General features: G+C 37.5%; 1 protein-coding gene across 5 annotated transcripts in view; it reads left to right on the forward strand.

Moving 5' to 3' along the window:
• The window catches only part of igsf9bb (immunoglobulin superfamily, member 9Bb), a 104,618-nt gene that overhangs the window by 36,740 nt on the left and 48,280 nt on the right, over positions 1 to 19,598 (forward strand). For all 5 annotated transcript variants that reach the window (XR_014537268.1, XR_014537269.1, XR_014537270.1 and 2 more), the window contains exon 4: positions 11,690 to 11,841. Coding sequence is in view for 2 of the 5 variants with exons in the window: in XM_083564826.1 (XP_083420952.1) it covers positions 11,690 to 11,841 (152 nt within the window). In the remaining 3 variants the exon portion in view is untranslated. The remainder of the gene's footprint in view (positions 1 to 11,689; positions 11,842 to 19,598) is intronic.

The following is a 19,598-nucleotide window of genomic DNA, read 5'->3' on the forward strand; positions in this document are numbered from 1 at the left end:
TGACCCCTACATAGGATCAGATTAGTGTTATGAATAAGGCTGCATGGCAAAACTGTGGACCACTCATACTAGTTGGTAGGGCAAACTTGCATGCGATGGTACTGACAGAACTGATTTTCGAAGAATGGTGATTTATGAGGTTAAAAAAAAAAATCTACCAGTAACATCCTCAATAGAAGCTTAATAAAGGAATATATTGAAGCCTGTCTACTTTCGTTTAATGGACAGAGTTCTTGGTTCTAGACATTAATCAGTAAGATGACATTTATGACATGTGCTACACCACACACTGCCTACTATTGATCCTAAATATTATGTGAGTGTATCAAAATGAGTGTGTTCCAAATTATAGTATGAAATGCATACCCAGAGATACCTGGATGGGCTACTATTTTTAGTAGTTTTACAAAGTTATTTTCACGAGGCATCGATAAAATGTGGGAAAAACAAATCTAAAGAAATATTGAATGAAGAAAAGCTGAAATGCAGCAGGGAGATTGTTTACCATGACAGTCTGTGTAACTAGGCAACAAGGTTCACATGAGATGATTGTATACCCCAGTACAAATAGTATTGCTACTTATTAAAATGCATGTGCTTTTTCTTTAGAAAGAAAAAAGTATGCCTTTAAGGGCAAAGTATAAGCATGTGAATTAATATGCAGGAATGAATTTGAAATGTTTGTTAACTTTACATGCATAATTTACACGTATAACTTTACATTTTATGTGTTGTGGCTTTAAATTAAAAGATATGGAAGCAAAGCACCCAATATATGCACATGACCCTATCTTTTTTCTCCTTAGCACTTCCCACTCATCAGCCAGCTCTCACCATTCATTCAACAGCTACCAACTGAGGAGACTAGCACATTTCTCCTCTGAGACATGTGAGGTCAGCTGCGATCTTTTCGAACTGACAGTTTTGCTCCCTGGGCTCCTGGCTATGTGTGGCTGTGGCTTTATTGGAGTTTGAGCATTAGGTTTTCTCGATAATAGGGTGAATTCTTTTTTTTTATCAGTTAGAATTAGCAGTGCTCTATATTGTTCTGTTAGATTTTGTTTCAATTGACATGATTTAAGGTATAAGGTTGGGTTTGGATGCTAAAGTTTCCTCTACACTTTACCATAGTTGACATAGCCACCAATTTATTTTACAACTTTGTAAGTGTATGACCATGTTTTTATTGTGCAGATGTGAGATCTGAAGTCACACTGAGGCATTAACTGACTTTGGTCCTGTTGACGTTGACAAAGGGAGCTCTCCATGGTGCTGATGGCTTCCCAGCCTGCTGTAAGTGCTGAGCATTGAGCTGAGTGGGACTGACCATATGCTGCAGCCTTTCTGCAGATGGCTTTGTGGGCAGTAGCAAAGGCCTCAGTCCACAACAAATGACAACAGAACACAGGAGAATGATGATTAACTTGTGTTTAAATGGTATCTTTGATGACACTATATGTGCATCTTATTATCATTATTTACAATGCTGTTGTAACGGCTTTAGGATATGCATCCTAATTATGCATTAGGCATTTCTTGATCTTGTCATGTGCTCATATCAGGTAGGCACTACAATTAAAGGCCCAACAGGCTTTAGCCATGTTCCTTTGTCCACTTATTTCTAGTAGCTCCTAAATGTTTTAGTATTTGCTGCAACCTGTACCAGAGATGTCATGTTATCTTGAAAAGTGAAAAATGGCCTTACAGTAAACCTGATCTTTATGATGTTTTTTTGGTTTGTCCATCTTCTTTTACCTTAACATTTATATGCAGAGCATACAAAAGCTGACTTTCCTGCCAGTTAGAGCTCCAAGTAAACCCCAACTAATCACACTAACAGTATAGATTATCTGATTTTTTTTAACCAGTTAATGAATCTTTCTTCCAAGTTCATATTAATGATTGTACATTCAACAGTGTTTCACAATGTCAGTCGAATTTCTATGTGATTTGTCATCGCTCCTTTTAACCTGGGCATAACACATTCACTAATTAATTCCTGGTGACTAAAGCAACTCCATCCAGCTCCTGTTGTGCTGCAGCAGACCAGGGCGACTAATATAATGTATTTATGTAGTTTAGCACTACAGTTGTGCCATGTTCCGTACATCATAATAGAAATATGTTAACATCTGTTTGGTGAATCAAAGGCATTGCTCTATTTCACCAGTTTACATAGCATCACTCTTACACTTAGGGTATATATATATATATATATATGGGACACTTTAAAGAAGGCCCCTTTATGTCACCCTCATTTAAAGTCACCTCTTGTTTCTTTAAAAAGCATGTCATGATTTTATAATGTTAGCAATACATCATACACTAACATAAATCTTTAATCTAACCCTTCTTGCTACTAACTAGGCAATAATTACTGACTCACGTTTGGGTCATACATTAATTTTAGCCCCAAAATGAATTTAAAATAAGGAAGGACAAGCATAGGAGTGTATTCTAAAAATATTTGTTTAAATGAAACCAGAAACCGCATGAATAGGGTGTACACAGACCCCATGCTGACATCAGCACCTTTTTCTGACCAGTGCAGCCTCACCGCCCACGTTCTGTTAAACCTTCCCATGATGCATTGCTTTGCTTTATGATATGCTGCATCGAAAACAGATATGAGCCATATTTACCACATCAGTCCTCGGCAAAGAGGATTTTCCTCATAATGACTCACTTGTAAACGCTGGATTTGACATTTGCATTTGTCTGTAATTAGTTCTGGGTATCCGTTTCAGATCTCCTCTCTCCTGGCATCTCTGCTGCTCCGCATTTGCATTTATTTCAAATAATTTGGCTGCTCTCCGTTGTGCCATTGTCTTGCAAAATGCACGGCTCGACGCCGCTGAAATCTTTCCCTTGTGATGCATTTCTGAGAGCAAGTCATTTTTTTTTGTCATTTTATGCACCTAATCTGCATACTACAATATAACGAGCGAACCAGTGAATAGACAGAGGCAAAGACAGGGAGAGGAGACAGACTGAGAGAGAGTGTGATTGAGGTAAATGCATCACTAGTTGTACTGGCAACAGCAGGAACACCAAGAGCTGGCTATGATTTTTAAAAGGAGCTCAGCTGCTCTTGGTTCCTGAATTTTTTCAGCATTTCACCATTTTCTCCTTCAGGAGCACTACACCTAAACACTTCTTTTACACTTGTTTACTGCTATATGAAGGTGGATTACTGTTCCTTTGTACATGCTTTTTAAAAGCATGCCATCTCTTCAGCTGTGGATATGTCGTATTTTACATTTCAATAAGAATTTGCAGTTACATTTACATTACAATTAAGCCATTCGATAATGTACCTATTCAGAGTGAAACTGGATGTCTGATTGGCTTTCTACATGCTTCACTGACAGATTGGCAAAGCAAGTTAACTGTACTAGTTACATCAACCAGGCATAACATTATGAGTGGTGAAGTAAATAACACTGATCATCTCTTCATCATTGCAGCTGTTAGTGGGTGGGAAATATTAGGCAGCAAATGCATTATGTCCTCAAAGTTGATGTGTTAGAACCAGGAAAAATGGGCAAGCTTAAGGAGTTTGATATGGGCCAAATTGTGATGGCTAGACATCTCGGTCAGAACATCTCCAAAACTGCAGCTCTTGTGGGGTCCCAGTCTGCAGTGGTCAGTATCAATCTAAAAATATCCAAGGAAGTACAAGTGGTGAACCGGCAACATGGTCATGGGTGGCCAAGGCTCACTGATTCACGTGGGGAGTAAAGGCTGCCCCATGTGTTCCGATCCAACAGACCAACAAAATATTAGCCAGGCGCCAATAATGTGTATGTACATCACCAGCAACACTCTTTGATTGATCCTTGATCTTTCCGAGACTGATATTTCTTTATCTTTATATGCATTTAATGAGATGTCATGTATGACTTCCTAATATGAAGCCATGTTTCTTTCAAGCACTCAGTTGGAACTTGCAAGTAAATTAAAAGCTTGTTACTTTGTTAGACCATCTAGTTTTTTCTTGAAAGCCTCTTTTATAGTTTGTGTTGATAGAATTCATTTTTGTCTATTTTTTCTGCAGAAAAGTGACATTTAGGTGACATTAAATATTGTAACACGTGTGAGAATATTTAGTTTTATCAGAGATATCTATTCACATAAACTTCCCCTGTTAAAAGCTCAGTCATTGTTGTCATCTCTGTACCCAGTGAAAATGATTTTCAAGAAATGCCAAAAAACTGTAAACACTCATTTAAAGTCAATATCTGCAATAAATCAATTTATTTTGTTCAGCTACAATAATATGAAACCCGATGCCTCTGTTACATTGTTGGACCATTTATTACATTTTGCTTGCATGGTTTGGCTCCACTCATCCTCTTGGGTTCTGCAAATCAATATAATCAATATGACTGATCAATCCTGAACATTTCTATTCTGATAGGAGTGTTCTGCCCTATCCAGGATGACTTCACCAATATTCATGAGAGCTCACTGAAAACTTAATAAGTATGGAATTGATGTAAATCGTATGTAATGACCTTTTATAATCACCAGATTGCAACCCCACTGAACACCTGTAGGACATTTTTGATAGTGTGTGAGTGAGCTATGGATTTTTCCACCAACATCATGAGACATCAACTAGGGGAATGTTTGTTTCGGATGAATGGCGTTTATACCCTCAGTACACTTTCAGAGACATGGAAGCCAAAAGCTGTTTTGGCAGCTTGGGATGTCACAGTGACTTATTAACACACTTTTTGTTGTTTTTTTCTTTGTCCATCTTTTGTGTTCAAAATGTGCAAGATTCACAGTTTTTGGTCTGTGCAGTATATAGTGCTAGATAATTATTATTTCAGATATTAAGCCACTGAGAAGCCTGCAGTATGTAAATGAGCGCTTTATTAAAACCATAACGTGTTTTGCAAACAATCTGTTCAATATCTGTTCAATAACAATCTGTTCAATATCAACCGGTACAAAGGATTTGTACCGGTTGGCCAGACAGAGGGCCCGAACTGGGAAGGATGTGCTACAAGTTAGAGCAATATAGGATGGAGATGGAAATGTTTTGACTAGTTAGGAGAGTGTGTTGAGAAGATGGAGGGAGTCTTTTGAGCAGCTGATGAACGAGGAAAATGAGAGAGAGAGAAGGTTGGATGGTGTGGAGATGGTGAAGCAGGATGTAGATAGGATCAGTAAGAAGCAAGTGAGAGCAGCGATCAAGAGGATGAGGACCAGTTTTTAACCAGATTGTTCAAGATTTTGGAAGGGGAAAAGATGCCTGAGGACTGGAAATGGAGTGTGCTGGTTCCATTTTTTAAGAATAAGGGAGATGTGCAGAACTGCAGTAACTACAGGGGAATAAAGTTGATCAGTCACACCATGAAGTTATGGGAAAGAGTAGTGGAAGCCAGGCTAAGAGGAGAGGTGACCATCTGTGAGCAATATGCAGTATGGTTTCATGCTAAGGAAGAGCACCACAGATGCAATATTTTGAATGTTAATGGAGAAGTGTAAAGAAGGTCAGAAGAAGTTGCAGTGTGTGTTTGTGGATCTAGAAAAAGCATATGCCAGGGTGCAGTAAGATGAGCTGTTGTAGTGTATGAAGAAATCAGGTGTGTCACAGAAGTATGTGAGGGTGGTGCAAGACATGTATGAGGACAGTGTGACAGAAATGATATGCTCCTCTGCTTTATAATCTGCTTCAGTCACAAAGCCAAATAGCTATATCATAGTCTAATTATGCATTGCCATAGTAGTGATTTTCAAAACTTTCAATTTTTATAAAAATGGTAGAAAATAGAAGGCAACTTGAAGTTTTTTTACTCATTTTATATTAAAATTAGCAGTGTAGGCAGCGCAGTAGTGACCCAGTGTCAGACCTTAGGGACAAACAGACAAATCTACTGTGTATCGAAAAAAAATGTTGCCCATTGTTTTTTGATTATTATTTCTATATACACTATTATGTAGATAGTTTATATCAACAGATTATCATATCTACCTAGTTCTTCCCTATCACATGAACAAAATCAACCACATGCCTCCTCTGAGACCTGTGAACCCACCTGCTGCACATGCTGCATTATTGAAACACCCATCATTGAAACTGTCACAAAACACCTACCCAAACTCAAACCACTTTTTTGTACATCCAGACATGGACGGCTTTGGCATTGTTGGGATTTATGAACATTTGATCTCCTAACATTGTAGTTGTTTGTTTAATGTGGTTCTAACATCACCAATTCATGTTTTTGCATGGGTTGGCGGTACAAAGATTATGTGAGGCCAGCAGCTATGTTTGATGCTTTTAATGCAGATCTGACATGCGAAAGATTTAATTTGAGACACAGAGAAGCTCAATAGGAGGCCACTTGTTTCAAAAAGCTCTATTTAGCCTCAGTGGATAGCCCTTTTTACTGACACTGCAGGTGCAGCCTGACTGGCACCAAACAACCTGCTGGAGCCTGCCGCTGGTCGTGTGTGTGTGTGTGTGTGTGTGTGTGTGTGTGTGTGTGTGTGTGTGTGTGTGTGAGATCACAGAAAGCAGGGCTATAAAACCTGACAGTCTGCTGTGCATGAATAGGGAAGCTGCTGTACCAGCGCTTTGATTTCTGCCCACTCACTGCAGGTGTAGTGCCATGTGAATCTGATGTCTGATTCAGCGAAAAATAAGGCACGGTTTATTCAGCCTGCCCATGCGCCAGTGTCAAGCGAGCTTACCGGACGGCTTGGGAGCCAGAAGCAGGTCGTAAGATCAATAAGAAACTGCGGCTGTGTGACTGCAACACACTCACGTTCTTTTACACACACACTCTTGTGGCCTTCAGCCTTTTGAGACATTCTGACAGATGCTTATAAGAGTGTGTGTGAGTGAAAGAGGGAGAGGGAGACTCTGTTTGTGCAGTGTTGGTGTTTAGTCAGCATCACAGGTCAGTGTGGGAGTGTGGGAGCTTGTCTGAAGATGAACAGCAAGCAGATGGAGATCTCTGAGTGGACAGATGTCTCTGCCTCACGGCTTCGTCGCCTCCTCTGACACGTGAATCCGAGAAAGCGCTTTACTCTCTCTCCGATTTGATTAAGGAGAAGTAAACATTTTTAAAGAATTCTGACCGCCTTTCTTGTCTGCCTGAGTGGCTTTTAAATTATGGTTATTACTTTTACTCGCTTGATGATAGCCGCTTAAAAGAAAAAACCTGTTTGAAGATCTTTCAGAGGGAGTATGGGTGTAATAAGCTCATTAAATGACTGTTCCATTAAATAGGCCTGGGTGAGATGTTATTGATTGTTCAATTTATTAACATCAACTGTACCTTTCTGATTGTTGAGAGCATCATGAGGTGGCAGTGCTTTTATTGCTTGGATGTTATCTACTGTTATCAGTTTTAAAACAGCGTTTCTGCACTTCAGACTTCATTCCTACGTATAGATTTAATTTGTAAGTTACACACGAGTTTACTAAAAAATAAAAACAGCTTGTATTAGTTTGAGTAAAAACTAAACTATTACTTGCTTTTAAAAGTAAAGGAACTGTTTCTGTGTTGGAATAGAACACTGTGGTCCTAAAGGTGGTCCAGATGTGGTCCAAAATTAACATCCAGTAGTCACGTTATTAAATTATTCAAGATTTTGTGCGGAAAGCTACAACAAAAAGGCATAGAAAGTCTTTAAAGCAAATCAAATCAGAGAAATTAAATCTATATATTTATTAGGCTAATATAATTTGTTATTAGTTTTCAAAACAGCTTTATATTTATTGTCCATAAGTGTGGATGCTATGATATTTTTAGGCATGTATTTCTTGTTTATTAATTTAAGTGTGAAGCAATATGAAGTTAAGCACCTCTGTTTTACAGTCTGATGTAATCATAATATTTCATGCTGAGATGTATTCATATTTAAAACAAAAACAATAGAATATATTTTAAGGCCAGTGTTAAATGTTTACATATGACATGATTGATTGATTGTTTGATTGATTGATTAAATAATTAATTGAATGATCTTTGAAATAGATCAAATTATGAACAGCAGTTACTTCCAGTGGACTGTAAGTTTAGCAGATCAGTCTTTGGTTCACTATGGTCACTATGTATTTGAGTTTTTTTACAGGATATTTAATCAATTAAATATTATCTAAATCATTGCACTTTTTTTTTATCAAGTACTTAACAGTTACTAACCTACAACCTAACAGTTGTATTCATATAAATTCATGTAGCTATTGGTTGTTGCATTTTAGTTGATTCAAAATCTACACCAATTTTAAGTCGTTTAAACATTTCTGTAATTTCAGTATTTTAATAGTCACACTTTCAACTAATGAACACACTTGTAGTGTATTAATCAGGTCTCATGATGTTGGCCATCTGGCACATTATCTCTAGATCGCTAGTATTGTAGACAGAGACAGAGAGTGCAAGATTCAGATAATATAAACATACAACACTTCACCAAAAACCTGCTAATTTCATTGGTTACTAAAGTTACTGAAGTGGTTTAAGGTGTTTAAGGCTCTGGGTTACTGATTGGAAGGTTGGAGGTTCATGGTCCAAACTGCCACTCTTGTGGCGCTTAAGCAAGGCCCTTAACTCTCTGGGTTTCAGGGGTGCTGAATCATGGGTGAACCCCAGCTTCCTAATATCGCTGGGACATGGTATAAAGCAGCTTTACAGTATGGCAGAATATTTTCCCAAACTATACAGCATTAGCATACATATTCAGATCAAAAATGCCACGCCTACAGTCTATCTTGCACCATGTTAGCGACCACAGAGGTGCTGTCTCACCTTGTCTCTCCTCTGGCTTTATAGCACCAACACGTCTTAATTAATTCTCCTGCATAAGCACCTTTTTAGACTGAGTGCACAGAGAGGAGCGTTTCTCAGATCAGAAATGAAATTCTAAAAACTACTTGTTCAACCTCCACGTCATTTAGTCATTTGTGCTCATCATAAGAAAATTTCTTGTTGCTTTGATGAAATTGCGAATGCTTTGGTACATTCGTTTAATCGACTGTGTACAAGTGTCTGCTGTTTTCTACATTATCAGTTGTTTGTCGTGTTGATCAAAATATATTATACTGGTTTCACCTAAATAGTCTCAACCTCCAAAACATCTCAGCATCAGTTCATTGCATAAGTCATTTAATGCAAAATGGTTAAACCAGTTGTCAGAATCTGTCATCTAAACTTTCTATTAAACTTATTTTTGTAAATGTGTGTTTATATGATTCAAGAAATGCTTCAAATCAACTAAGAAAAACTGTAATTAGCCACTTGTGGCTTTTTCATCCCATTTTTATGTGTTTAAGTGAAAATGTCATTATATTTGAACTGGTATATATTTTTTAAAGGGAATATGAGAATAATTTATACTTAGTTTTTATTGCAAAAAACAAAACAACAAAAAAAACAAACAAACAAAAACAAAACAAAACAAAAATATACAGTGAGGAAAATAAGTATTTGAACACCCTGCTATTTTGCAAGTTCTCCCACTCAGAAATCATGGAGGGGTCTGAAATTGTCATCGTAGGTGCATGTCCACTGTGAGAGACATAATCTAAAAAAAAAAAAATCCAGAAATCACAATGTATGATTTTTAAACTATTTATTTGAATGATACAGCTGCAAATAAGTATTTGAACACCTGTCTATCAGCTAGAATTCTAACCCTCAAAGACCTGTTAGTCTGCCTTTAAAATGTTCACCTCCACTACATTTATTATCCTAAATTAGATGCACCTGTTTGAGGTCGTTAGCTGCATAAAGACACCTGTCCACCCCATTCAATCAGTAAGAATCCAACCACTAACATGGCCAAGACCAAAGAGCTGTCCAAAGACACTAGAGACAAAATTGTACACCTCCACAAGGCTGGAAAGGGCTAAGGGGGAAATTGCCAAGCAGCTTGGTGAAAAAAGGTCCACTGTTGGAGCAATCATTAGAAAATGGAAGAAGCTAAACATGACTGTCAATCTCCCTCGGACTGGGGCTCCATGCAAGATCTCACCCCGTGGGGTCTCAATGATCCTAAGAAAGGTGAGAAATCAGCCCAGAACTACACGGGAGGAGCTGATCAATGACCTGATAAGAGCTGGGACCATTGTTTCCAAGGTTACTGTTGGTAATGCACTAAGACGTCATGGTTTGAAATCATGCATGGCACGGAAGGTTACCCTGCTTAAACCAGCACATGTCCAGGCATGTCTTAAGTTTGCCAATGACCATTTGGATGATCCAGAGGAGTCATGGGAGAAAGTCATGTGGTCAGATGAGACCAAAATAGAACTTTTGGGTCATGATTCCACTAAACGTGTTTGGAGGAAGAAGAATGATTAGTACCATCCCAAGAACACCATCCCTACTGTGAAGCATGGGGGTGGTAGCATCATGCTTTGGGGGTGTTTTTCTGCACATGGGACAGGGCGACTGCACTGTATTAAGGAAAGGATGACCGGGGCCACGTATTGCAAGATTTTGGGGAACAACCTCCTTCCCTCAGTTAAAGCATTGAAGATGGGTCGAGGCTGGGTCTTCCAATATGACAATGACCCGAAGCACACAGCCAGGATAACCAAGGAGTGGCTCTGTAAGAAGCATATCAAGGTTCTGGCGTGGCTTAGCAAGTCTCCAGACCTAAACCCAATAGAGAATCTTTGGAGGGAGCTCAAACTCCGAGTTTCGCAGCGACAGGCCAGAAACCTGACTGATCTAGAGAAGATCTGTGTGGAGGAGTGGGTCAAAATCCCTCCTGCAGTGTGTGCAAACCTGGTGAAAAACTACAGGAAATGTTTGACCTCTGTAATTGCAAACAAAGGCTACTGTACCAAATATTAACACTGACTTTCTCAGGTGTTCAAATACTTATTTGCAGCTGTATCATACAAATAAATAGTTAAAAATTCATACATTGTGATTTCTGGATTTTTTTTTTAGATTATGTCTCTCACAGTGGACATGCACCTACGATGACAATTTCAGACCCCGCCATGATTTCTAAGTTGAAGAACTTGCAAAATAGCAGGGTGTTCAAATACTTATTTTCCTCACTGTATATATATATACATTTTGCATTTTACTTTTTGAGACACATAAATGAGTGTATATACAACTGTTTTACTTAACCTTCATTTCTTCGTGAAAACTATAACATTTTCTTATAGTGAAAAGATCTTGATATGGCACTACCATTTTGCTAGCAGTCTGAAAACGTTCCTTTTTTTTTTTACCACAGGATTGTGTGTTCAGAACGGAGTATTTATAGCATTATACCATGAAACTGGTATTTTTAGACTAAATTATCACACTGTGTGCATTTAAAAACTCCAACACCTTTTGCATAGACTCCAAACAGGTACTGTTGAGTGCATTCAGCATTCCAGTTCATCCCAAAGGTTTTTAAATAGGGTTGAGGTCCGTGCGCTGTAGCAGTCCATTTTATCTTCCACTTCAACCCATGCAAAGCATCTTTGTGCATCTTTATGCAGCTTGGGTCTCCTAGTTCGAGTAAAAGCTAAAGCGTCCTATCCAACTGAAGAACCACATATGGCTAGAAATGTCTGGTGTCTCAATACTTTAGTCCATATAGTGTATGAAGGCATGGATTATGCCATGTCACCATTAATCTGACTGATATGTAGCAGACACTGTGTTGTATTTATGTAAAATACAAATATATAAACACATTGTTTGTGTTGCAGCTCCTCCAACGTTCACCGACACACCACCGCAGTACGTAGAGGCTAAAGAGGGGGGCAGCATCACGCTCAGCTGCACTGCGTTCGGCAACCCCAAACCTTCAGTCAGCTGGATACGGGAGGGGGAGCAGTTACAGGACGGCACCAAGTACAAGGTGGGAAATAATTTTTTTTTCTTAGCTGCTAAGGCTAACCACATGACACAAAATCTGAATTCTATACTCATCACTAGCGTTTGCATTGAACACTATTGGGATTTAATACTTTGGGTAATACAATGTTATCATGTGAATCCACTGAGAACTGTGAAGTTCAATAGGAACGCTATATGAGAGTTAATTGGCAACCTTCATTTAGGATAAATAAAAAAAAAAAACTAAAATTCCATTGCTCTGGAGCATTTCATGTCAGATCAGGAATTAAATTCTCGAAATTACTTGTTCAACCTCCACATCGTTCAGTCGCATGTGCACATCATAAGACCATTTCTTGTTGCTTTGATTAAATTGCGAAAGCTTCGTTACATTAATTTATTGATTGTCTACAAGTGTCTGCTGTTTCCTACATTATCAGCTGTTTATGTCATGTTGATCAAAATATATTATACTGGTTTCACCTAAATAGTCTCAACCTCCAAATCATCTCAGCATCAGTTCATTGCATACGTCATTAAATGCAAAATGGTTAAACCAGTTGTCAGAATCTGTCAACCTTAAATTTCTATTAAACTTATTTATGTAAATGTGTCTTGAATTGATGAAATGTGCAGATCAGAATCTTGAATGTCACTAATGAAGGAGAGTGTATGGCATCAGATCAACCAATAATCAACCAGTTCTCAAATTTTTTTTCAGAGTCACCCTATTGATCAGAACAGCTCTAAGAATGGGAGTTGTATCAGCAGAGTTATTATTCCTCAAGCGTGCCTCTGTATGAACAGTAACTCCGATGTCGTCGCTTGATTGGCAGACATCCCTGTAGAGTCCCAGCTCCAGCTGGCACTCTTACACCCTATGATAGGTGCTAAAATTGGAAGTGACAGATTCAAAGCAGTTTTCCACAATGTTCAATGTCAGCCTCTGCTTTATTTTATTCATTTTTTTATTTCTCTCCCTTTTTTATGCACTTTTTTTGGTATCTTGTCTGCTTTACTACCATTTTATTTTTTTTTACTCACATTATCCTCTGCCATAATTTCCAATACCTTTCTCTCATTGCCTGTTCTATATTATGCATTATGCCGGAAAAGAGAGCCAAAATGTCCTGAATGAAATAAGGGCCTTAAACCTAAAAAAAAAAAAAAAAAACGGTGATTATGTTGCCTTAGTCCCTTAAGATTTGTCACACACTTCCGTCAAACTATTAGGTTAGAAGCTGATTTGCTATTGCTCTTTTGCTTTTTGGGAATTGTTTATATAAAGTTTTATGTTGAAATAATGGAATTTATTAATACAAATATAATTATTAATTATAAAATGAAGTAAAATGTTAATACAATACAGTACGATATACATTAAATAGCATTTTTGGGGTGGCGTCCGTTTATCACGGTTTTGGAACGAAACCACCGAGATAAACGGGGGATTACTGTATATATAATTATGACGGTTGGATTTTAGAGAATTGTAGGTGGTTTGTTTCAATTGGTTCTGAGAAAGAAGAAGCAGTTTTAGTAGTCGGATATCCAGATAATTTTGGTAATTATAATGTATTTCAACAGACCAAATCTAAGTACAGTGACAGAGAAAGGTTTAAAAAAAAGCTTGTAGTTTAGTGATTAAATGTTACTAAACTCGAAAAACATCAGAGATTCTGAACATTTTAGCTGAAGCGGCTCATGTAACCAGAGATTAACTACAGGGCTGAAGACATCAGCCCAAAAGAAAAGGACAGATTTTCATAGATTTTAATTAGATTTCACCCTGTTTACATTCTTAATGAAGCATAATCACTTTGACCTGTCTTAGTTGTAGCCATAAACTAGCTTCCTCAGTTTCACTAATGCTCATGGAAAGTGGTAGCTCAGCCTTTGAATGGAGAAATCGTGAGTTGAAAAACAAGCTTCACCCTACTGTCATTACAGGGCCCCTGAGCAAGGCCCTTAACCATGAACTGTTTAGTTGTTTAAAATAAGACAATGTTAAGTTATAATGGATGAGAGTCTTTGCAAAATGCTGTAACTGTTAGTAGTCTTGTTAGCTGTTCATCTGTAAGCAGGGGATTCTATGTAAGTGAAAATAAGTTTAGATAAAATTGTCTGAATAATTTGGATTCAGGTTAAAAATACATACCTACTCCACTCCTTCGGCTGGCACTACATATTCAGTAACTGCGACTGAAGCAATACTGTGGCACAACAGTTTATTTTTGGTCTGACGAACCCAGCACATTTTTTTTTTTTTAGAGAAACTAAACGTGGCTTTGTTTCTGCAGACACGGTAGGAACGGTGCTTTGCACACTCATATGACCTTAGAATGGAATGCAGTGGAGGCACCAACAGTTTTCTAAATGCAATGCATCTGTTTATAGAGATTGTACACTAAGCATAGAGAGTGTGAGAGTAATGCACGGTTCAGTCACTCCTTTTTTTTAATTTTTTTTATGGCGTTTGATTTCCAGCACCACATCGATCAAGAGCAATTACATACACATAGCTGTATAAGAGCTAGAAAATGGCAGCAACAGGCTTTTGCCTTGAAGACTGAACACTAAGCAGCTGAAGAGAGATGATGTTTTGGTGAGAGATGCGTCGCCATGCATAGCTTGTTAGTTTGAGTGACAGCGAGCATTTAGCTGATGAGAAAGAAACTCGGATCATATTAACAGAGAAGAAAGAGAGGCAGAGGGGCCGTTTGTTTTTTTCTTATTGTTGTATTTATAATTTTCTCAGCAGCCTATAGATAAACGGCACACATTTTCAGCGATGATTTATAATATTTTTAAATGGTGGTATCCAAAAGCTCTGTTTACAAGCAAATACTTTATTTATCTACGTTTACACACCATCACCTTCAAACTATTCCCTTGCACGGCAATACAGAGCTCAGAGCGTTCCTGCCACTTCTGAAGTGTCTTTAAAAAGTCTTCTTTTCAAAGCATGCCATGCACCTTCTGCTATTCATGCTGGATATTCGCAATGGTGCCAAAATGGTAACCTTTGAGCTGGATCTTCATCTACAGGAAGAGGGCGAAGTCTGCAGTAGCCAAATCTGGCTAGGGTGGGTGGTTTCGAAATCTTTTACAAAGACGTTTGACATGATGTAAGTTTGACATACGGCGACGCTGCAATGAGGTGTTTTAAACAGCAGGCGTGCTTCAAAAGCTTCAAGAACCTCCAACAAAGCCGCCACTCAAAACACCCCATTGCAGCGTCGCCGTATGTCAAACCTACATCTTGTGAAACGTCTCCGTGGCAGATTTGCCCAGTCTCAACAGAGTTTCATGTTTGCTTTTTGTTCTAACTTGCTGTCCATGATGAAATTGCCGACGCAATTTAGCACCACTAGTCTCGAACCACCTCGTACAATTGCATAGGATGTCTTGGGAAGAACTTTCTCATCAGTTGGCAGTGGTCACAGCTGGTCTAAATAAGCAGCCAGTAAGAACATCATATTACGTGATCACTGATATTGTCTCAGGTCCAAAGAATTGTTCTGTGATGTGTGAAATTTGTCCAGGATAGAACATTCAGGCCAAAAATCACACCAGAGTTTAGGCTTATGTCTGTGATTTTGCCTGTATGTATGTATGTATGTGTGTGTGTGTGTGTGTGTGTGTGTGTGTGTGTTGGGTCTGCTGTAGTCTAGCCACATGTCCCCATCTGCTTAATTAGAGTAATTACTGTGTTGCAGATTGCTGCTGTTTTGAATAAATGGGATGCACTTATGTGTTCTTGCAGTTCTGCATGCCTCTGTGTGTGTGTGTGTGTGTGTGTGTGTGTGTGTGTGTGTGTGTGTGTGTGTGTGTGTGTGTGTGTGTGTGTGTGTGTGATCTTACATACGATCACCTAGTTCGCAGCTGCTTCTGACTGTCGTCATGAGCTGTAGCAGCTGATAACTCTTAGAAAACCTTATTAAAAATGTCACCCTCGCAGATCTACAGCCCGATTATTACTCAGAAATGTTTTAATCACAATTAATAGTAAATCATATTATAATCTTCATCAGTACCTTTTGTAAAGGTACAAATGTAAGTCTATTATATCAATGTGATTCAAGTCATATTTATGATACCTTGTACTTTATATACATATATTTTTAGGAATCGAATATAAATCTTAAAAAAAAAAAAAAGACCACAGATGATACGGAAAAAAAAATGCAGCAATAAAGTAAAAGACCCAATTAACGATGAATGGCTCCGGGTTAATGGGAGTAATTATGGATTTAAAGCGGATTTAAAAAGCGAATGTTCTTAATGTTATGTTATAAATCTATAGGTGCCATTGGTTAAACCAATTAGCATTAGCATCGATTCTGCATGGGTTACCAGAAGGTAAATGTTGTCACAGTTCCAGAGTGCCAGCAATGAAAGACTGTATTGACGGCTCGGGTCCTGCTAATTACGCTACCTTGATTTCCTGAAGGGATATCGACAGGTCAAGCTAACTGCCAGAGCATCAAAAGTTACTGTGTTTGCAGCCTGTGAGCATTTCCTGCAATATCCTGTTCTAGTGTTTGACTTGCGTCATGCCTCTGTGATGTTTCAGCACTTAGTTGATACACCAATACAATTAACCATTTTTAAATGCATGCGCTTGTCATTAAAACGTTTTCTAGAGAATAACAAAACAATAAAACCTGGTGATATATACAATTTCTTTTTATTACTATGAACTGTTCATCACTTTAGTCACTTTATCACATCAGTTTAGTAGTAGTAAAATTATGACGGCGTTTTAATAAAAATAAAAAATCAATAAATAAAGACTACGAGAATAAAGTCAAAATTATGAGAATAAAGTGTTACACCAGATACAGTGTCCATCCTATTTTGTGACCTTAGAGGGGGCTATTGCTCGATTGCATCTTAAAAATTATGCCCCAGAAAAGTTCGCTAGGCAAACAACGTAAATTCACTGTTTCGACTTTATTCTTGTGGTTACGACTTTATTCTCATAATTTTAAATTACTTCTATTAATGCTCTGACTTTATTCTCATAATTTTGAATTACTTCTATTAATGCTATGACTTTATTCTCGTAATTTCCGACATTAAGTCGTAGCACCGTGAGAATTATGTCGTAACCTCGGATGCTAGTATAAAAAGTTTTATTTTATGACCAAAATATCAACATACTTACATAGAGAGATTGTAAAATATAGTATTAATGATTAAGCACAATAATTTTTTTTTATTTTCATAAATATAAAATGTTATAAATTGATATAGTTTTATGTTTGTATCCATAACAATATATATTACATATCAAATATAAAAAAAATTATAATCATTTGAGCATTGAGCAAGTGGCACAGGAGCATTATGGACATTTCTAAAGGCAGTCTGTAGTTGATGTATTATTTTTCTGTTACGTCGATATCAGACTAATTGGTGACAAATTCACTGTATGTCACTGACATCTATTGACCTAGACATATTTATGTGGATTTTAATTATTCCACCAATTGAACTGGCTTCTCATTCACATGAAGTTGGGTTTGTCTCTTTGTCTCCAAACCCTCGGGTCTTTTTAACCCTGTGTTGTCACATGCGTTTTTTGGCAAAAAAACCCGAGAAAAACTCTAATAAGTCCGGAGAGAGGCTCAGTAGTTAGTAAAATGCTGTACTTTTATGCTGATGTGACACCAGTTTTGCTGCGTTTGCGTGTAGTGTTTAAGAGTAAAAAAAAAAAAAAAAAAAGAGGTAATTGATAAACTGAATACCTTAAATATTAAAGTAAAAGAAAGAAACTGGTGTGGGAATCGACATCACTTTCTTTACCTGTATCACAACTAAAATGTATGTCAGAATAATTATTTAGATTTACAGTATATATGCAGATTTTTGTAAACAGATGCAAAGTACCTAATGTGAATATTTGGGCCATTTCATCTGTAAAAGTAGGATGTCACCTGTCTTTTAAAGAAAGGCAGTGGCTCAGCTATTTTTGCATCAAGGGGAAGTTCATACCATTACCTTGGTGCCAGAACAAAAAAGAGTCTAGATGTACTTCCCCCTCTTACCCTGACACATGGTGGGACCAGGTGAGCAGTGCTTGTTTATTATTAACTGTATATTGGAATGAAATCTAAAATAGGCTTATGGTTTAACCTGAAGCTTTCAGCATACTTTTTTGGTGGTGGATTTAGAGGAATAAGACCTGTACTGAATGCCAGTTCATCACAAGCAAACTGCAAACACACACATATGCACCCTCTTGCGTCATTTACATACAAAGCATTTATACACTGGCCAGTCTACTTACTGGCATAAAAACCTAAAGGACACCCATATAGTCAGCGGGAGAGCTTGCAAACCCAAGCTTAGGATTAAAGTACAGTACCCACAGTTGAGGCTGGAAAACTATTCAGTTTTCTGTTGATTTTCAACACAAAACTATAATAATAAAAATAATAATAATAATAATAATAATAATAATAATAATAATAATAATAATAATAATAATCAAATTTCCAAAACTGTCTATATTTACCTACAGTATATAATACATCTAAGTTTTGTAAAAGAAAGAATTAAAAAAAGACACACATTGAACTCCTTTTTCTCTTCTAAACCTGTTAACAATTGATTTTATTTTATTTCAATTATTATTTTTTAACATTTATTTTTTTCTTATTTCCTGCAACAGCAGTTATAATCACTTTAAAATCAGCTTCAGTAAAATGCATAATTGTTGACTGTTGACTTAAAACCTAAATTAGTCATTTAGATGTTGTTGTGTGTTATCTGGAGAGTATCGAACGCGTATGTCTTGTAAATAAGGGAGAACTGGATGGGAGCATTCACATAGCTGACGTTGTTTTTATAAATCAGACAGACTTATTAGTGCATCACTGTGTAGTAAGAATTGTTATTTGTGCTCTTTCATATAGAGAGCCATTGTGTGTCATCGTTTAATTCATACTGTAGCTCAGAACTAAAATATGAAGGCTTTTCAAGAAACACACACTCTAGAAACCTTCAGTATTGAATTATAATGAAGGAATCTGCCTGATGTGCTACTTAATGTGAATCTCAAAAGATGTGCTTTATTAATTCTGTTGTAAATGTACTTAGTTGCATGATTCATTTCATTTCCAGAAAGGTGAGGTCATGGTAATAAGCATTTTATTTATTAAGGGATATTGGGACATGTGCAAGGATGCTTTGGAAACCACTACTGGGACCAGTTCAGTTACAATGAAAGACACTGGAGAAGGTTCGATAGTTGCAAATCCCTGGGCAGTGGTTAACAATTATAAGCCAGTGGTGGCTTTAGTGTTTAAGGTTATGTGTTACCAGTCAGAAGGTTGGGGGTTCACGTCCAAGCCATGCCAAGCTGCCTATGAGGACCCACGAGCAATGTCTTAACCTTGTGTGCTCTGGGAGGTGCTGTATCTCAAAGCTGAACCTGCGCTCGGACCCCAATTTCCTAACAGTGGATATTTAAAGAAAGAATTGAATCATTTTGTAAAGTGCATGTGATAAAATAAATGCTTCTTCTTCCATTTCACGGTGGTACTAGTAACAGCTTGAGGGGCTCTAATAAAATGGGAATGGTGTATCTGTGGGTGTAAGAGAGAGAGAGAACAGGAGCACATTGATCTTTCAGTCCCTAGTGGAGTGGCCTGGTTTATTTGATCTCTCCCACGTTGTCTTTGTCTTTCTTTTTTATAGTCGTGATGAAATAACAACCTGCTCGTTTTGGTTAATGCCCTTTACTAAATGTTTTGTTGACATGTGGAATTG

The sequence above is a fragment of the Silurus aristotelis genome (genome assembly GCF_946808225.1).
Source record: "Silurus aristotelis genome assembly, chromosome: 16".
Taxonomy (NCBI): Eukaryota; Metazoa; Chordata; class Actinopteri; order Siluriformes; family Siluridae; genus Silurus; species Silurus aristotelis.